Genomic DNA, 18,106 nt, shown 5'->3' with positions numbered 1-18,106 from the left:
GTACATCACTGAGTGACCAACACTTTCACTTTTCATACCTGAGGTACGAATAAACTAAAACAATGTATCAATCTAGCTTCCCATGTAGATATAACGTCTTCCCACGTGGCACTAGTGGTAAAGAACCCACTGGCCAATGCAGGAGACATACAGGACATGGGTTCGATCCCTGGGTCGGGAAGATCCCCTGGAGGAGGGCATGGCAACCCACTCCAGTATTTTTGCCTGAAGAATTCACAAGGACCGAGGAGCCTGGTGGACTACAGTCCATGGGTTCACAAAGAGTCAGACACAACTGAAGCAACCTAGCACACAACACTAAATTACTGCTCTGTTTCATGAAGATTCAGCAGTGTTTCCTACAAACCTAGCTAAATATTAAGCAGTAGGCCATGTTTATCAGTAAGCGGAATATATGAAGAATACCAGATTTTGAAATAATGTTAATTCTAATTCCAACAAACTGAAGTGAAATCCCAAGGCACTAATTACTGCATGAAATTAACTCAAATAACTACTAAGAAGTGGATATATTTTTAAACAAGTTAGCCAAAAATTATAGCACAGCTATAAGAAAATACAGCAGAAGATGTAATAACCTGGAGGGAAGTAAGCAAAACTAGGACTGTACTTTTTAATTAAAAGATCTAAGCTGGAGATTAAAGATAAGTAAAAACCGTGAAAGACTTGAAAATACAGGATACAAATCAAATAGTAATCTTTTGGGGCATACCATGGGAAAGAGAGCCACAGGTTCATTGACCACAGGTTCACAGGTTCATTGGCAATATGAAAACGACATCAGAACAAGCACGACAGCACCAACCATAGACTGCATTTTCAAAAATCGTATTTAAACTCAAAACATTGTATAGAAGACAGGTTGGATATTATTATCCCAATATTTTGCAGATGGAGCAACTGAGGCTTAGGAAGGTTAAATGATTTGCCTAAGACTCAGATAACAATAAGTGGAACATGGGACTTTTCAACCTAGTTCACACGTTCTTTTCATAGTATCAGTGTTTCAAGTCAGCACTGGCAAATTCATTATGAAATGTGGAAGTCAGAACTGTACGGTAATATGAGGAATCCTTCCATAACGCTGGTATTCTATGAATTTTTCAAAGGCAAGGAAGACATCTGTTCACACTTTAACCCATAAGAATCCAGCATAATGCTCAGCACAAAATATGTGCTTCATGTTTAATAGAATGAATGATTAATTATAATAACCATAATAGACCATATTTTAATGTGTTTGTTGCATGAAATCCTACTATTTTAGATCCAGTATTTGATTTGTGGTCAAAATTTGCATAACAAGTACTATTATCATGGGTCCTAGTACAAACACTTAATATCCATTCTGTTCCTCTATGTCATACTAATTTCAGCTATATTTTAAGTATGTATTTGATATTCTACAATATACTTTAACTTCCATTTCTAACTCAGGTCACTGAATTCAGATGCATTATGTACTAAGTTAAATCACCACAAAACGATCTCTGCTTCAATGTCCTTTTGACTTAGTTATATTTTGTCAAGAAATGGAATCTTCACTTAGTTACTGAGATAAAATGAAAGGTCAATTTCATAGTAAGTTCAATTCCGTATTATATAAAAATATGACAGATTAATAAACTAGGATAAATTTTAAACCAATCATATCAGTTTCATAGTACCTGATGATATATTAACTCTGAAACACAAATTTAGTTATTTAACTAAAGCGACAATTCAATTTCTGAAATCACAATAGAAATTCCTAGCTTTCAGTTTTTCAGGGAGCCCATTATCCATTATTTCATGCACATTCATTTTTAAAGCCAGAGGAAAAACTCGGAAGTCCTTGCTCAGTGTTTCTCAATGCTATTCTTCAGGCTTTTATTTAAATCTAATTGCCTTCTCCTTCAATGAAATTCTATATTTAACAAATAGATATATACTGTTTATCTATCTATGACTAGATGCATGAATGTATATGTGCGTGTGCACAGGCGCACATACAACAATGTTTTTCACCCTCAGGAACCAACTTTTGTCACCTGTAAAACTGAGAATCATTCCATTTTTTTAGGTGAGGACACTGAAGTCCAGAAATATCACCTATTTCCCTAAAGCAACATGAAAACTTCTTTTTAAAGGCACAAACAACTTAAAAATTAATGGTGAACTAAGAGACAAACTACCAGTTATCTAGATACCAATTATATATTCAATTTAACTAATATTTTTTGGCTATTCCTATTTTCACAAGATAGGCAAGGCATGTAACCTAAATCAATTCTATATTCTTTTAAGCAACTCATTTTATAGATGTGGAAATAAACTAATTTTTATATATTAAAATAATGTTATCCCATACATTAAGCCCTACCTATTGTCTTTAAAACAACTTCTTCAAAATCTTTATTTAAAAAAACAGAATTCAGAATAATAATTTAAAAAAATATTCAGGAACACGTATTTAGAATTAAAATTCAAGTTTAAAAAAATAATTTACTATGTTAGAATAAATTATTTTGAAGTGAAAAATGCCTATTTATTTTCCTTCTAATTTCTGGACATATTTTTATCTTAAGATTATTTTAAACTAAACAATTAGCATTATTAATAGTCTTACCAGTTCTGTCATAGGACTCGTGACATGTACGTGCAATTTCCGCCCCTAGCTCTAAATAATGTCCGGCTTTATCCATTCTGGAACCATCTGCTCCTAGTACAAACATTCCCCCAGCAAAGCAGGCCAAATGCCCCATCTTCTTTTCCAAGTGCCCATTCTTCCATTCTCCAATAAAGGTAAGACCTCCACGAGACTTCCTAATAAGATGTTTTTCTATAGCCTATAAGAAAGAGTAGATATTCAAAATTTTAGAGTGTTAGTATTCAGATTTACCACATCCTTCTGGCACAAAACCTTGGTAAGACGATATTCTACAAAGCAGTAACTATCCTGAACTGAAAGACTTAATTTACAATAATTAAGTTTGGGAATGAACAATCAAGTTACATATAATCTTAAATAAGTATTTCAATCACTACTATAATGAGACAAGGTGGGAGAGAGGAGACTGGCCTGAAGATTACCTTTCAACATAACATTACTCATATTACTGTTTTTCTTCTTCTTGCTCTAAATGAAATGCATAATAATCAGGCAGTTGAGGTCAGGATGACAAGTTATAACTCAGAGACCCTGCTAACTTATTTTCTATTTCATACAACAAAATGGGAAGAGAAAGATTAACACTCAGGTTAAACAGAAAAATATGATTTTGATAATTAGTTAAAATGGCTTCTTTTTCATATAATTGTTCAAGTATTTTAAGAAGGTTTAGTAGGTGAAATATCTTAATGTTATAAAATTTTGAAAAATAAACTGAAAGTTCAAACATAACTCCTTAGTCCCTTACTTCAAAAACTCAGGCGTTTGTTTTGGAGGCTGTGCCATGGTTAAGAGAGGCCATGAGATAATATCAATTTTATCCATTCTCCTAAAATGTCAATTTTACTTCTTCTGAAATGTCAACTTTACTTAAAGGAATGGGAATGATGAGAGAAATCTTTATTAAACCTGAATATAACACAAAGTAGAGTCCAACAATCACGCTTAATTTTAAAAATGAAAAATTTTAAGAGCTTTGTTCCTTTGGACCATGTTCTTAGATTTTGTTGAGAGGGGCTAAAGATTAATTCTTCACTTTCTTTGTGAAACTATAAGGAACCACATTAATTTAATTCTCTTTAGTAGAAATTATTATACATGATTAAATATTATACTTCTCTGATAATAAAAGGTACTAAGACTCAACTTATATTTATTATGGGCTGTTCTCTGACAAGCTCAATAACGATCAGCTTTCAAATGTTTTTTCTATATTCTTTGTCACAATAATGTTTGTTTTACAGAAATGTAAGGACTATGCCTTATTCATCATCTTACACTCCACAAGCCCTGCAGGATGCCTTCAACGATTGTTTAAGTCATTTTCTAAATAAATAGTACTCTTTGATAATTTTATGTAGCCTGTTGAGCAAAGAGGGGTAGCTGATAATCATAATGATAATAAACATTCATTGTTGCTTTAACTGTAATACTCAAGCACAAATGAAAAATTAGTTTTTATAATGAAAAGATTACCTCCTTTTGAATACAAGGACAATGTTTTTTTTTTTAATCTTTCTGGACCTCATGGTATCCAGCATGTTTTCCATATATAAAGTGAAAGTGAAAGTCGCTCAGTTGTATCCAACTCCAAAGAGCCCATGGACTATACAGTCCACGGAATTCCCCAGGCCAGAATACTGGAGAGGAACGCCTATTCCTTCTCCAATGGATCTTCCCAACCCAGGAATTGAACTGGAGTCTCCTGCATTGCAGGCAATTCTTTACCAACTGAGCTACGAGGGAAGCCTGTATATATGTGTGTATATATATATGGCACCCATTAAATGCCTAAAGGACAATATCCATAGTTTAGATTCTAAATCTTTGTGTGATATTTGTATCACTTTGTTACTTCTGCTCATCACAGTAATATAGTATAGTAGATTTATAGTAATACAAATATATTTATAGTAATTTTTATAGTAATTTATAGTTAATTACTATTTATAGTAATATAAATCTTACTGTGTTATGAGTAAAAGATATCTAAACATATCCCCATTGGCCTGCTGGGGTTAAAGTAGAAGGCGGGTAAAGACAGGACTTTGTACCAACAATTCTCTTACAGACTCCTAAAATTTCTTGCACAGCTCCCTTGTCTCTAAAAATGAGACAAAAGCCTAAGAGTTCAATTTAAGAGTAACTGCCATTCAGAAGTTTGACATTTTTTGAACAAGTGTGAGCAAGAAAGTAATGCTCCAAAAGGACCGAATAAAAGGTACAGTTTTTGCTATTTCAAATAAGGACTAAATATAAACTTGATCAGAATATAAAATCCATAACTACACAATTTTTAAAAAGAAAGCTAACATGTAAGAACCAGGGATGTGGATACCTATAAGTATAGAGGAAGGCCAGACGAGGATGGAATAATTTAAATACACTAGTTTAGAAAGACAAATTTACAAATGATTTATCTTAAATTAGAATGAATCTTAAAATTCATTATCATTCCTATCTCCTCCATGCATATAACATGTCATTAATTTTACTATCTGTATATACTTTATCTTCAAACATAATTGTTATCAAAGATAATTAACATTGCAAAAACTGCATACACGTCTCAAAATGAAAGTTAGCTAACTGGTTATTTAATAGGTACCCATTTTCGACATAAGGACTAATAAAAACAGGATACAGAAAACAAATATAGAAAGAAAATTAGGACATATAACTTATATAGCAGATGATTCATGGAAAATAAATTTTAATTTATGAGATTAACTTTCAAAACAGGCATCATCCTTTTAAAAGTATTAATATATATAATTTTAAAACAAGGACAAATATGTTCTTTTCCCTGTAGGAAAAATTATTAAAAATAAAAGAGAAAATGTTTTCAGATTTAAATTATTATAAGAAAGCAGCAAACTATGAAGGAAAAAATGATTACACAATATATGACATGTCACACTTTATCAAAAATAAAAATATTAAATACACTCATTTATCAAATACTTACTGAATACCTATTGTTTCAGGTCATGCAAGACAATAAGAAATAAATTAGTCTGTCTTCAAAGAAGCCACAATCTAGTGGGGTTGATATGGGTGGCTATTTTCAACACTATGATACTAAAAATACTACATTCTTCCTAGATAGTAACTTTATACCTGCATCATAAAAATTTCTAGGTTTAAAGTTTAATAACAGAATAAAATTCTTCAACTTTTCAAAATGTAAGTCTTCATAACGAATTTTAGAAGTCATCTACTAAAGTACAGATTCCTGATTATAATTTAGTTCATTTTCTTAGTCAACACACTCCTTCAAGAAACATTTATACCTATGGTAGGCAAACCAGTACAATGCAACATATCAGTTCAACTCCTGTGCATTTTTATAAAACTACAGAGATTAGTTCCTTAGAAAGTGAGGATATATATGGGTAATAAGACCCTTGGTTTAACTTAAAGACAAAAGAACTATAACTCTGAGTATGGGTCATTGACTAGAGTCAGAATGGTGTTGCTGTGTATAAAATATACAACTTTAAAAGTGGTTAAATGATTAAAGGAATATGGGTTTATACTAGATCAGAAGCAAATAATTTATAAAGTGACTAACACTTGGAAATGCCACATATAAGTGTTTCCAAGAATGAAATCTGTCCCGATTTTAAATTACCACAACACTGTAGCACAAGGTTACATAAATATAAAATATAGAAGAGGGGTTAAGAGTACAGGCTCTGGACCTAGACTGTTCAGATATGGGTTCCATCACTAACTAAGCTATGCAAACTTTACTTCTCTGCACCCTGAGGTCTCATGAGTAAAACGGTAGAGAAGATTAAACGATTTCACATATGTAAAAGGAATCAGAACAGTGCAAATACTATAAAATATAAAAAATATTATAAGAGTTTTGTCCTCACATTTCACCTATAAGGCTCTCGATGTGTAGGTTTAATTGGTCATTTCAAAATAGAAATGTTTATGGAAAAGTATGTTAAGTCAAAAGTTTTTTCAGGCTCTGCAGAAAATAGCTACAAATAACTGAAATAAATTTTCATACATAAATATGCTACACTAAATTCTCCAACAATTAAAGTGCTACAATAAAGGAAAACAATATATGACTATTATATTGAAATACTAACAAACTCTAAGTGAATGTAAATAATAAAATATGTACAGAATGTTCATCAATTTCTATCAAATACATAATATATTTGAGATGTTAAGCAGGTAAATGTTCCGATAATAATTACCTCAACAGCATCATCATACATTTTTCTGGCTTCATGGTCTGTTTTATCTGACATCAACCATGCTTTTAGTAAGTACTCATAAAAACTGTCTCCTAGCCCGCCAACTGATGTATGATCTGCAACAGAAAAAGGATGGAGACGGAAGAAAGAGAAGATAGAGGACAAAAAATATTTTTTAATTACAATGACTATATTATGTATCAATAATTTAAACATTATTTTGACAGCCCTATTGCCAACATACTTCAAATTTAATCCAGTAGGAGGGTACCATAATCACTCTTCTCTACATCTGAACCCAATTTTCTAGAAAATCTTTTTCTGCTGGATGTGATATTTTACACGGTCTTTTTCAAGTATTGATGAGTACGTGGAAGAACACCACTGACGGGAATGTAAAATGGTACATCCACTTTGGAAAACAATTTGGCAGTTTCTTTAAAAGATAAACATATATACCTACCATAAAATATAAATATTCCACCCTTGGATTTTTACTCATGAGAAAAAAAAGGACATACATCCACTAGAAGGCTTGTGTGTTCACAGCACTTTATCTGTAACAGCCCCAAAGTGAAAATAACCCAAATGTCCATCAACAGGTGAATGGATAAACAAATTCCACAAACTGGGATTATATTCAGAACTACTGATACATACAACATGGATGAAACTCAAAATAATTATGCTGAGTTAAAGAAGCCAGAAAAAATATAAGTACATACAAAGGATTGCATTTATAGAAGATTCTAAAAAATACAAACCTATCTATAATGATAGAAAGCAGATCACTGGTTGCTTGAGAAAGGAGTGAGAAGAGGAGTAGGAGAAAAAATCACAAAGGCGTATGAGGAAGTCTTTTGGGGTGAACATATGTTCATTATTTTGATTGGAGTGATAGTTTCATAAGTATATACTTATTTTAAAGCTTATTGAACTGTATACTTCAAACACATACAGCTTATTGTATGTCAATTTTACCTTAATAAAACTGTTTTTACAAAAGCAAGTAAACAAAATAAAAAGGATATTTGGAATCAGTCCAAATTGATCAGTAACATCAACAAACCTAATTTGTTTTAATTCATCTTTTAAAATAAACTGAGACACACTCTGCAATTTTTTTAAATTCTATCTTCTTAATCTATATAAATACTTTTTACTAAAGACATACATAAACACTAAAATTGTGCAGAAATTAAAAAGAAATGGTGAAAAGACAGATGAGGATGGATAGAAGTTTTATACAGAAGATTTAAAGAGAGTAAAGAAAAAGAAAGCAAACTGATCAATGTTAGAGCTGTCAGGGGTACTGGTAATCCAGTTAGAATTGGAAATTATAAATTTGTAGTCATCTTAGTCACTCAGTTGTGTCTGACTCTTTGCAAGCCTACCAAGTTCCTCTGTACATGGGATTTTCCAGGCAAGAATACTGGAGCGGGTTGCCATTTCCTTTTCCAGGGGCTCTTCCTGACCCAGGGATCGAACCCAGGTCTCCTGCATTGCAGGCAGATTCTTTACTGTCCAAGACACTAGGACCCAGTTTTGTTACAAATTTGTAGTGACTTTAACCTTTATTATTGATGATTTTCATGAGCAATGCTCAGCTGACTATAGATGAATGAAAAAGGTACACAGCTGAGTTGATACAAGCATTGGATTTGTAGGACAGATAACACAGAAGACTAAAGGTATTCTCACATTGGTTCAGATACTATACAGTCTAGGCTGGATAGGAAAGGAAGCAACAGGTGATCTTTACTCACCTATTGCACCCAGCCAGTAAAATATCAGCCCACCTGAGAGTCTACCTTTCTATTATCCTCAAATTCACCATTTTCACCATCAATGAGAACCTCTGCACTGCTTGTCAAGTTTTCTATGACCCCTTAATTTGTGATCTTTCCCATTCCGTAAAGCAGAGATTTTAAATCTCTTTTTCAAAAGACCTCTAAGGGACTTCCCTGGCAGTCTAGTGGTTAAGAATCTGTTTTGCAATGCAGGGGATGTGCATTTGATCCCTGGTTGTGGAACTAAGACCCATGTGCCACAGAGCAACTAGGCCCGTGTGCTGCAACTACTGAGCCTGTGTGTCCCAGAGCTCATGTGCCACAACTGGAGAGTCCGTGCTCTGGAACGAAGATCCTGCGTGCTGCAACTAAGACCCAACATGGGAAATTAAATAAAGAATAATAATAAAAAAGACCTCTACAGCTCTACCTCTTCCTCATCTCAGCAGACAAACAAAACTTCAAATTCACAGAAAAAATACGGATCACTGACCCCAAAAATGCATCTTTCAACTATCTGTACCCCCATCTATTAATTTATCTGTTTCTCTTGCCTGTTAAAGAGGAAAAAATGTTCCTTCTCAACTGTATACACTCTGCCTAGCTCTGAACACTATTTCTCTTTCCTTTTCAGGAATCTCTCTCTTGGTTTATCTCTAACTTCTACCTGTCAACTGAAACTACCTCTTATTATTAACACCTTAAAATAATCTATCTTTCCTGACTCTACCATAGTCTTTTGGTTTGATATCTATCAGGTATTTACTGAGGGGTGAAGAAAGAGAAGTCATGGATGAAGTCTAGATTTCTTGCTGAGGCAAATGACTTAATGAACAGCGGCACTCTTCCCTGAAATTGGGAATATTAGAGGGGGGAATGACTTAAAGTGGAAGGAGTCTGAATCCTGGGCATGATGAATCTGAGGGACTAAATGGATATCTAAATGGGTATAAAAAACATGGAAATCCAGAGAGATAAGTTAGCGGTATACCTTTGGGAGTTATAAAATTGGGATTTATAAAAACATATCTGAGCCATCGTGGAGTTCACTCAGACAACATGTAAGACATGATCAAAAGACACAAATGGTCCTTTGGAACATAAGAGTTATAAAAGTAATTAAAATAATATGTAGGGCATTTAAAAATTTTGCACTTTGGCCTCACACATATATTTCTCAATATGTTGTAGATCTAAGGATTAACAAATGAGCAGGAGAAGAAAACAAAAAATTAAAGTAGATGAACTAATGAGAAAAATCTTGGAAAGGTAAATGTCTTGTCATCACCGTTTGGAGGCCATGATTTTTAGATATGTGAATTATTGGCAGGGTTTACAGAAGAAGCTGAAGTTGAACGGTTCTATGAAGACCTACAAGACCTTTTAGAACTAACACCCAAAAAAGATGTCCTTTTCGTTATAGGGGACTGGAATGCAAAAGTAGGAAGTCAGGAAACACCTGGAGTAACAGGCAAATTTGGCCTTGGAATACGGAATGAAGCAGAGCAAAGACTAATAAGAGTTTTGCCAAGAAAATGCACTGGTCATAGCAAACACCCTCTTCCAACAACACAAGAGAAGACTCTACACATGGACATCACCAGATGGTCAACACCGAAATCAGATTGATTATATTTTCTGCAGCCAAAGATGGAGAAGCTCTATACAGTCAACAAAAACAAGACCAGGAGCTGGCTGTGGCTCAGATCATGAACTCCCTATTGCCAAATTCAGACTGAAATTGAAGAAAGTAGGGAAAACCGCTAGACCATTCAGGTATGACCTGAATCAAATCCCTTATGATTATACAGTGGAAGTGAGAAATAGATTTAAGGGCCTAGATCTGATAGATAGAGTGCCTGATGAACTATGGAATGAGGTTCACGACATTGTACAGGAGACAGGGATCAAGACCATCCCCATGGAAAAGAAATGCAAAAAAGCAAAATGGCTGTCTAGGGAAGCCTTACAAATATCTGTGAAAAGAAAAGTGAAAAGCCAAGGAGAAAAGGAAATATATAAGCATCTGAATGCAGAGTTCCAAAGAATAGCAAGAAGAGATAAGAAAGCCTTCTTCAGCGATCAATGCAAAGAAATCGAGGAAAACAACAGAATGGGAAAGACTAGAGATCTCTTCAAGAAAATTAGAGATACCAAGGGAACATTTCATGCAAAGATGGGCTCGATAAAGGACAAAAATGGCATGGACCTAACAGAAGCAGAAGATATTAAGAAGAGGTGGCAAGAATACACAGAAGAACTGTACAAAAAAGATCTTCACGATCTGGATAATCACGATGGTATGATCACTCATCTAGAGCCAGACATCCTGGAATGTGAAGTCAAGTGGGCCTTAGAAAGCATCACTACGAACAAAGCTAGTGGAGGTGATGGAATTCCAGTTGGGCTATTCCAAATCCTGAAAGATGATGCTGTGAAAGTGCTGCACTCAATATGCCAGCAAATTTGGAAAACTCAGCAGTGGCCATAGGACTGGAAAAGGTCAGTTTTCATTCCAATCCCAAAGTAAGGCAATGCCAAAGAATGCTCAAACTACCGCACAATTGCACTCATCTCACACACTAATAAAGTAATGCTCAAAATTCTCCAAGCCAGGCTTCAGCAATATGTGAACCGTGAACTTCCTGATGTTCAAGCTGGTTTTAGAAAAGGCAGAGCAACCAGAGATCAAATTGCCCACATCTGCTGGATCATGGAAAAAGCAAGAGTTCCAGAAAAACATCTATTTCTGCTTTATTGACTATGCCAAAGCCTTTGACTGTGTGGATCACAATAAACTGTGGAAAATTCTGAAAGAGATGGGAATCCCAGACCAACTGACCTGCCTCTTGAGAAACCTGTATGCAGGTCAGGAAGCAACAGTTAGAACTGGACATGGAACAACAGACTGGTTCCAAATAGGAAAAGGAGTACGTCAAGGCTGTATATTGTCACCCTGCTTATTCAACTTCTATGCAGAGTACATCATGAGAAATGCTGGACTGGAAGAAACACAAGCTGGAATCAAGATTGCCGGGAGAAATATCAATAACCTCAGATATGCAGATGACACCACCCTTATGGCAGAAAGTGAAGAGGAACTAAAAAGCCTCTTGATGAAAGTAAAAGAGGAGAGTGAAAAAGTTGGCTTAAAGCTCAACATTCAGAAAACGAAGATCATGGCATCCAGTTCCATCACTTCATGGGAAATAGATGGGGAGACAGTGGAAACAGTGTCAGACTTTATTTTTTCGGGCTCCAAAATCACTGCAGATGGTGACTGCAGCCATGAAATTAAAAGATGCTTACTCCTTGGAAGAAAAGTTATGAGCAACCTAGATAGCATATTCAAAAGCAGGGACATTACTTTTCCAACTGAGGTCCGCCTAGTCAAGGCTATGGTTTTTCCAGTGGTCATGTATGGATGTGAGAGTTGGACTGTGAAGAAGGCTGAGCGCTGAAGAATTAATGCCTTTGAACTGCGGTGGTGGAACAGACTCTTGAGAGTCCCTTGGACTGCAAGGAGATCCAACCAGTCCATTCTGAAGGAGATCAGCCCTGGGATTTCTTTGGAAGGAATGATGCTAAAGCCGAAGCTCCAGTACTTTGGCCACCTCATGCGAAGAGTTGACTCATTAGAAAAGACTCTGATGCTGGGAGGGATTGGGGGCAGGAGGAGAAGGGGACGACAGAGGATGAGATGGCTGGATGGCATCACTTACTCGATGGACGCAAGTCTGAGTGAACTCGGGGAGTTGGTGATGGACAGGGAGGCCTGGTGTGCTGCGATTCACGGGGTCGCAAAGAGTCGGACACGACTGAGAGACTGAACTGAACTGAACTAAATAAACATATCTGTATCATATGCTTTATAGTTTATGAAGTATTTTTAAAATATATTCATTATCTCATAACTATGATTCACCTAACTGTCTTAATAAAATAAGTACAAATAACAGATGAAGGAACAAAGGCATGAGGTTAATTAAGTTACCTAAATTATTAGGCAGAAAAACCTGGATTAGTCTTTCAACTCCAAGTATTATACCCATTCTTACTTTTTTCACATTTTAAATCAGTAGTATGAAATTTAATGAATCAGTAATGATAAGTTTCCTATATCTTTTTCACTTAAGTCATTAAATGGCATAGGTTAAGTACTGTATTTAGAAAACTAGTGAAAAAATGAAGCAAAAAAAAAAAAGATATTAATGATGTGCCTTTAAATCTAGGTTGCTTACTACATTCTTTTATATCTGTTGCTAAGTACTTTTCCTGAAGGTAATTACCATAATTCTTCTGTGATTGCTATGTGCATGTTACAGACATTATCATTACTCTAATTATAATACAGTTAGCCAAAGCTGAATTGTTAAATTTCAGTTCAATTCAGTTTGTTTTGCAGACTATTTATAGTTATGACAGATGCCTACTGCTCAAAGATAATAATGGAATTTGATATACTTTTCAGAAGCTGATATGAAATATACAGAAACACCAAAAGGAACAAACTGAACAATTTAATAAGGACTGCAGCTGCTAAAGGGATATCAGGGTAGCTCCCCTAAAATTGTAAAGACCTCTTGCCAAAACAACCAGTTAATAGTTCTTTTTGCAAGATTCTCAAAATTAATAACTGCTGCGGGTGAAGAAGTTCTAAAGAAGTAATCTGGATTCATTTTATGGGAAAAAAACAAGGATGAATAAAAGAATTGTTTTTTACTGTAAGTTTTACTGTGGTAAATATATGCATATAACATGAATGTTGCCATTTTTTAAGTGTACTATTCAGTGGCATTAATTACATTTACAATGTGGTACAAACATTGTCATTATTTCCAAAACTTTCTCATCACCCCAAACAGAAATGTCGTACCTATTAAGCAATAACTCCGTTCTCCTCTCAGCCAAGCCCCTGATAACTCCCAATACACTTTCTGTCTCTCTAAATTTGACTACTCTAGCTGTTTGATATAACTGGAATTATATAATATTTGTCATTTTGCAACTGGCTTTCATTTTAGAATAATATTTTCAACGTTCATCTATATTGTAGCATGTATAAGAACTTCATTCATTTTTATAATTAAAAAACATACCACTGTATGTATATACCACATTTTATTTATCCATTTGAAGGACACTAGTAAATGGTAAAATGGTGTAGCCACTGTGAAAAACAGTTTGGTGGTTTCAGAAAAAGTTAAGCATAAAATCCATATGATCGCGCAATTAAACTGCTAGATAGATACCCAAAAGATTTGAAAGCAAAGACACAGAGAGCTATTTGCATGCCAGTGTTCACAGCAACATTATTCACAATACTGGTGGAATTGAGAAGTAAGTAAGTAAAGTCACTCAGTCGTGTCCGACTCTTTGCGACCCCGTGGTGGGCTGCAGCCCGATTCTTTGCGACCCCGTGGTGGGCTGCAGTCCACAGGGTCGCAAAGAGTTGGACACGACTGAGTGACTTTACTTACTTACTTCTCGATTCCACCAGTATTGTGAATAATGTTGCCGTGAACACTGGCATGCAAATATCTCTCTGTGTCTTTGCTTTCAAATCTTTTGGGTATCTATCTAGCAGTTGAATTGCTCGATCATATGGAATTTTATGCTTAACTTTTTGTGAAACCACCAAACTGTTTTTCACAATGGCTACACCATTTTACATTTACTAGTAGTATGAGAGGGTCCCAATTTTTCCACATCCTCACCCACACTTATCTGTCCTTTTGATTACAATCTTCCTAGTAGGTATGAAGTGACATCTCATTATGCTTTGATTTGCATTTTCCTAATGAATAATGATGTTGAGCATTTTTTTCAAGTGTTTATTTTCCATTTGAATATCTTCTTTGGAGAAAACTCTATTCAAGTTCTTTATCCACTTTTTAATTGAGCGTTTGTCTTTTTGCTGTTGAGTTTCAACATGAGTTTGAGAAGTTCTTTATACATTCTGGATATTAAACCCTTATCAGATATATGGTTTGCAAGTATTATTTCTTTACAAATAAACTCTCATTCTGTGGGTTGTCTTTCAATCTCATAATAATATCCTTTGATACACAAATGTTTCTAACTTTAATGAAATCCAGTTTATTTTTTCTATTGTTGCCTATACTTTTGAAGAAGTCACTGCCAAATCCAAGGTCATGAAGATTTGTCCTTCTAAGAGTTTTATAGTTTTGGTTCTTAAATTTAGGGTCTTTGATGCATTTTGACTTAATTTTTGAATGTGGTATAAGGTAAGGACCCAACTTCATTCCTTTTCATGTGGCTATCCAGTTTTTACAATACCATTTGACGAAGAGAAAGAGTTATAATTTTAATTAAGATGCCATCAATGAGATACTGTTGGTCATTTGAAAGGCTGGTAATTCTCAAACAGTGGTTTATTTTTCAGTATTCTAATATTTTGGTGTGCAAGACAGCATCTTCATCTTATTTAAAAATGCTTTTACTTCAAGAGTAACAGATATCCATTATCAGATTAGGTTAACAGAGGTAAACAAAACTAGAAAATAAAAACAAACATTCAGAAAAAAAACCACAGGGAACACTCTGGTTCCTATTCTCGTGGTGTTTGTTTTCTCTTTTTTCCTAAATATCTTTCTGCCGCTGCTGCTGCTAAGTCGCCTCAGTCGTGTCCGACTCTGTGCAACCGCACAGGCGTCAGCCCACCAGGCTCCCCTGTCCACACTATTCTCCAGGCAAGAATACTGGAGTGGGCTGCCTGTTCCTTCTCCAACGCATGTGTGCACGCTAAGTCGCTTCAGTCGTGTCCGACTCTGTGCGACCCCATAGACGGCAGCCTACTAGGCTCCCCTGCCCATGGGATTCTCCAGGTAAGAATACTGGAGTGGGTTGCCATTTCCTTCTCCCAAATATCTTTCTAGATACTTCATATTTATCTATGTCAAGTATTCTAATAACATAACTTTTAATATCTATATAGTATATCACATCTGGAGGGATATAACCTAACCAAATCTCTTTCACAAGAAGTTTAAAAACTGCACTGTCCAATGTGGTAGGCTTTAGTCACAAATAGCTAATTAAACAGAACATTTTCTTTATCACAGAAAGTTCCAATGAATAGGAGTGCTTTAGAATGTTTCCAAATTATCCCTATTATATATATATGTGTGTGTGTGTACACACATATATATGTATGCATACACAGACACACATACACACACAGGTCTGAAAATTTTTTGGAATAAATGTCTAGAAATGAGTCACTGCTTCAAAGGTCATACAAATTTTCATATTTTCTGAAGCACTAGATATACTGGAATGTGTCCATTCTGTTTATCAATTTAATAGAAAAAGAACAGTATCTTCTGTTTAAAAGCTTCACTGATTTGCTTAGGGACACAGGAAAGTGGAAAGACAGCAACAAAGGTCTCTGATGACCAAACTAAGGAGATGCTACAAATATGGTACTAAACATAGCAGTCTTTTGTACATTCTACTCAAGTAGCACAGAAGGAGTGCATTGTCTCTGTGTCACTTATCTTCGTTAGCACCACTCTTAGGATTAAACAGGAACGTCTGTATACTGTCCATTTGTGTTTTGCTTTTTCATAAACTAACTATAAGAGATTAGTTTCATGTTTTTCATGAAAACTTTGTTTAATGTTTCTGAAAAATCACTTCCTTCAAAGATCAGTTCTAAAACTCTAATGAGATATCATCACCCCCTTCCCAAACAAAACACAGTCTCCCAAGACAGAGGAAATCACTTCTACCACAGTCTCACCTAACTACTGGTACATTTCCTCTACTACAACATTTATTTCATTATATAAAGGCTGCTTGCTAGCCTGAGAGCTGCCTGAATTCAAAGTCCTATATATTCTTTCCCAATCTCCAGTCTCATCCAAAAGCCTGGTAAATAACAGACACTGACGCTGTTGTTCACTCAGTCACGTCCGACTGTTTGTGACCCCATGGACTGTAGCACGCCAGGCTTCCCTGTCCTTCACCATTTCCCAGAGCTTGCTCAAACTCATGTCCATTGAGTTGGTGATGCCATCCATCCATCTCATCCTTTGTCGCCCCCTTCTCCTCCTGCCTTTAATCTTTCCAGCATCAGGGTCTTTTCTAATGAGTTGACTTATTGCATTAGGTAGCCAAAGTACTGGGGCTTCAGCTTCAGCATCAGTCCTTCCAATGAATATTCAGGACTGATTTCCTTTAGGATGGACTGATTTTTCTCCTTGCAGTCCAAGGGACTCTCAAGAGTCTTCTTTAACACCACAGTTCAAAAGCATCAGTTCTTCAGCACTCAGCCTTCTTTATGGCCCATGTCTCACATCCATACAGGACTACCAGAAAAACCATAGCTTTGAATACACGGACCTTTGTTGGCAAAGAAATGTCTCTGCTTTGCAATATGCTGTCTAGGTTTGTCATAGACGCTTGCTTTTCTTTCAAGGAGCAAGTGTCTTGTAATTTCATGGCTGCAGTCACCATCTGCAGTGATTTTGGAGCCCAAGAAAATAAAGTCTGTCACTGTTACCTTTTAAAACGAATGATCAGATGTGGCTTGTCTAAGAGCAAGCACACTATTTTCTAGTCATTTAACACACACAACTCTTCTTCATATTACTTAACTAAATACTTATCTCAAGCAATGCTCTTATTTATACCAAGATACAGTTTACAAATAAGGGCTTAAAAGTATAACCCTTTGCAAACGTCACACTATATTTTAGCAAAGTACCTACACATACATGAAATAAAATACTCTCGTGAGATGGGTTATTACTATTTCCATTTTAAAAATGTAAAAACTGAAACTACAAGAGATGAGAAACTTGCCCAAGGTTACAGGACAGATCATAGGTTATATACAATCTGGGGTTTCTAATACTACATGTAGTGTACTTATCACTACATCAAGCACAAGTTTTCAGACTATCTTTCAACAGAGCATCAGTTGTAATAGAAATACTTACACTGACCCCAGCGACCTGTTCTTGGGTTCAAATAATTTGGATAAAGACCATTTGGACGATCCATTTTCTGAAGTAGTTTCCGAATGTGCATGACCTAAGCAAAATAAAGAATGCAATCATGAAGAAAAAAACACTAAAGTTTTATATTAATCTGGGTTTTGGTTTTTTCCCCCCTCACTCAGAACCTACACTCCTACCCCCCGACTGTGTGTGTGTGAGACAGACAGTAAGTCTTCTCTTTTTTAAATGACTCATTATTTTTATAAGATAGAATATGCGGAGAAGGCAATGGCATACCACTCCAGTACTCTTGCCTAGAAAATCCCATGGACGGAGAAGCCTGAGCATTATTTAAAAATAATAAATAAGCAACAGTAAAACACAAAGAAAAGGGCATAGAAACCAATTTAAATTTCAACATTCTACTCTCCAGAAATAGTCATCAGAAACATCACTGGT

The 18,106-nt window shown here is 35.3% G+C and overlaps 1 protein-coding gene across 1 annotated transcript in view; it reads right to left on the bottom strand.

The window, feature by feature from the left end:
• The window catches only part of MAN1A2 (mannosidase alpha class 1A member 2), a 157,520-nt gene that overhangs the window by 31,389 nt on the left and 108,025 nt on the right, over positions 1 to 18,106 (bottom strand). Inside the window, exons 8-10 of the mRNA XM_069573818.1 lie at positions 17,648 to 17,741; positions 6,892 to 7,007; positions 2,630 to 2,849 (exon numbers count right to left, since the gene is read on the bottom strand). Coding sequence (XP_069429919.1) covers positions 2,630 to 2,849; positions 6,892 to 7,007; positions 17,648 to 17,741 — 430 coding nt within the window. The remainder of the gene's footprint in view (positions 1 to 2,629; positions 2,850 to 6,891; positions 7,008 to 17,647; positions 17,742 to 18,106) is intronic.

This window comes from Ovis canadensis, chromosome 1 (genome assembly GCF_042477335.2).
Source record: "Ovis canadensis isolate MfBH-ARS-UI-01 breed Bighorn chromosome 1, ARS-UI_OviCan_v2, whole genome shotgun sequence".
Classification (NCBI taxonomy): Eukaryota; Metazoa; Chordata; class Mammalia; order Artiodactyla; family Bovidae; genus Ovis; species Ovis canadensis.
The sequence above is the reverse complement of the archived record's forward strand: the minus strand, read 5'-3'. Positions and strand labels throughout refer to the sequence as shown.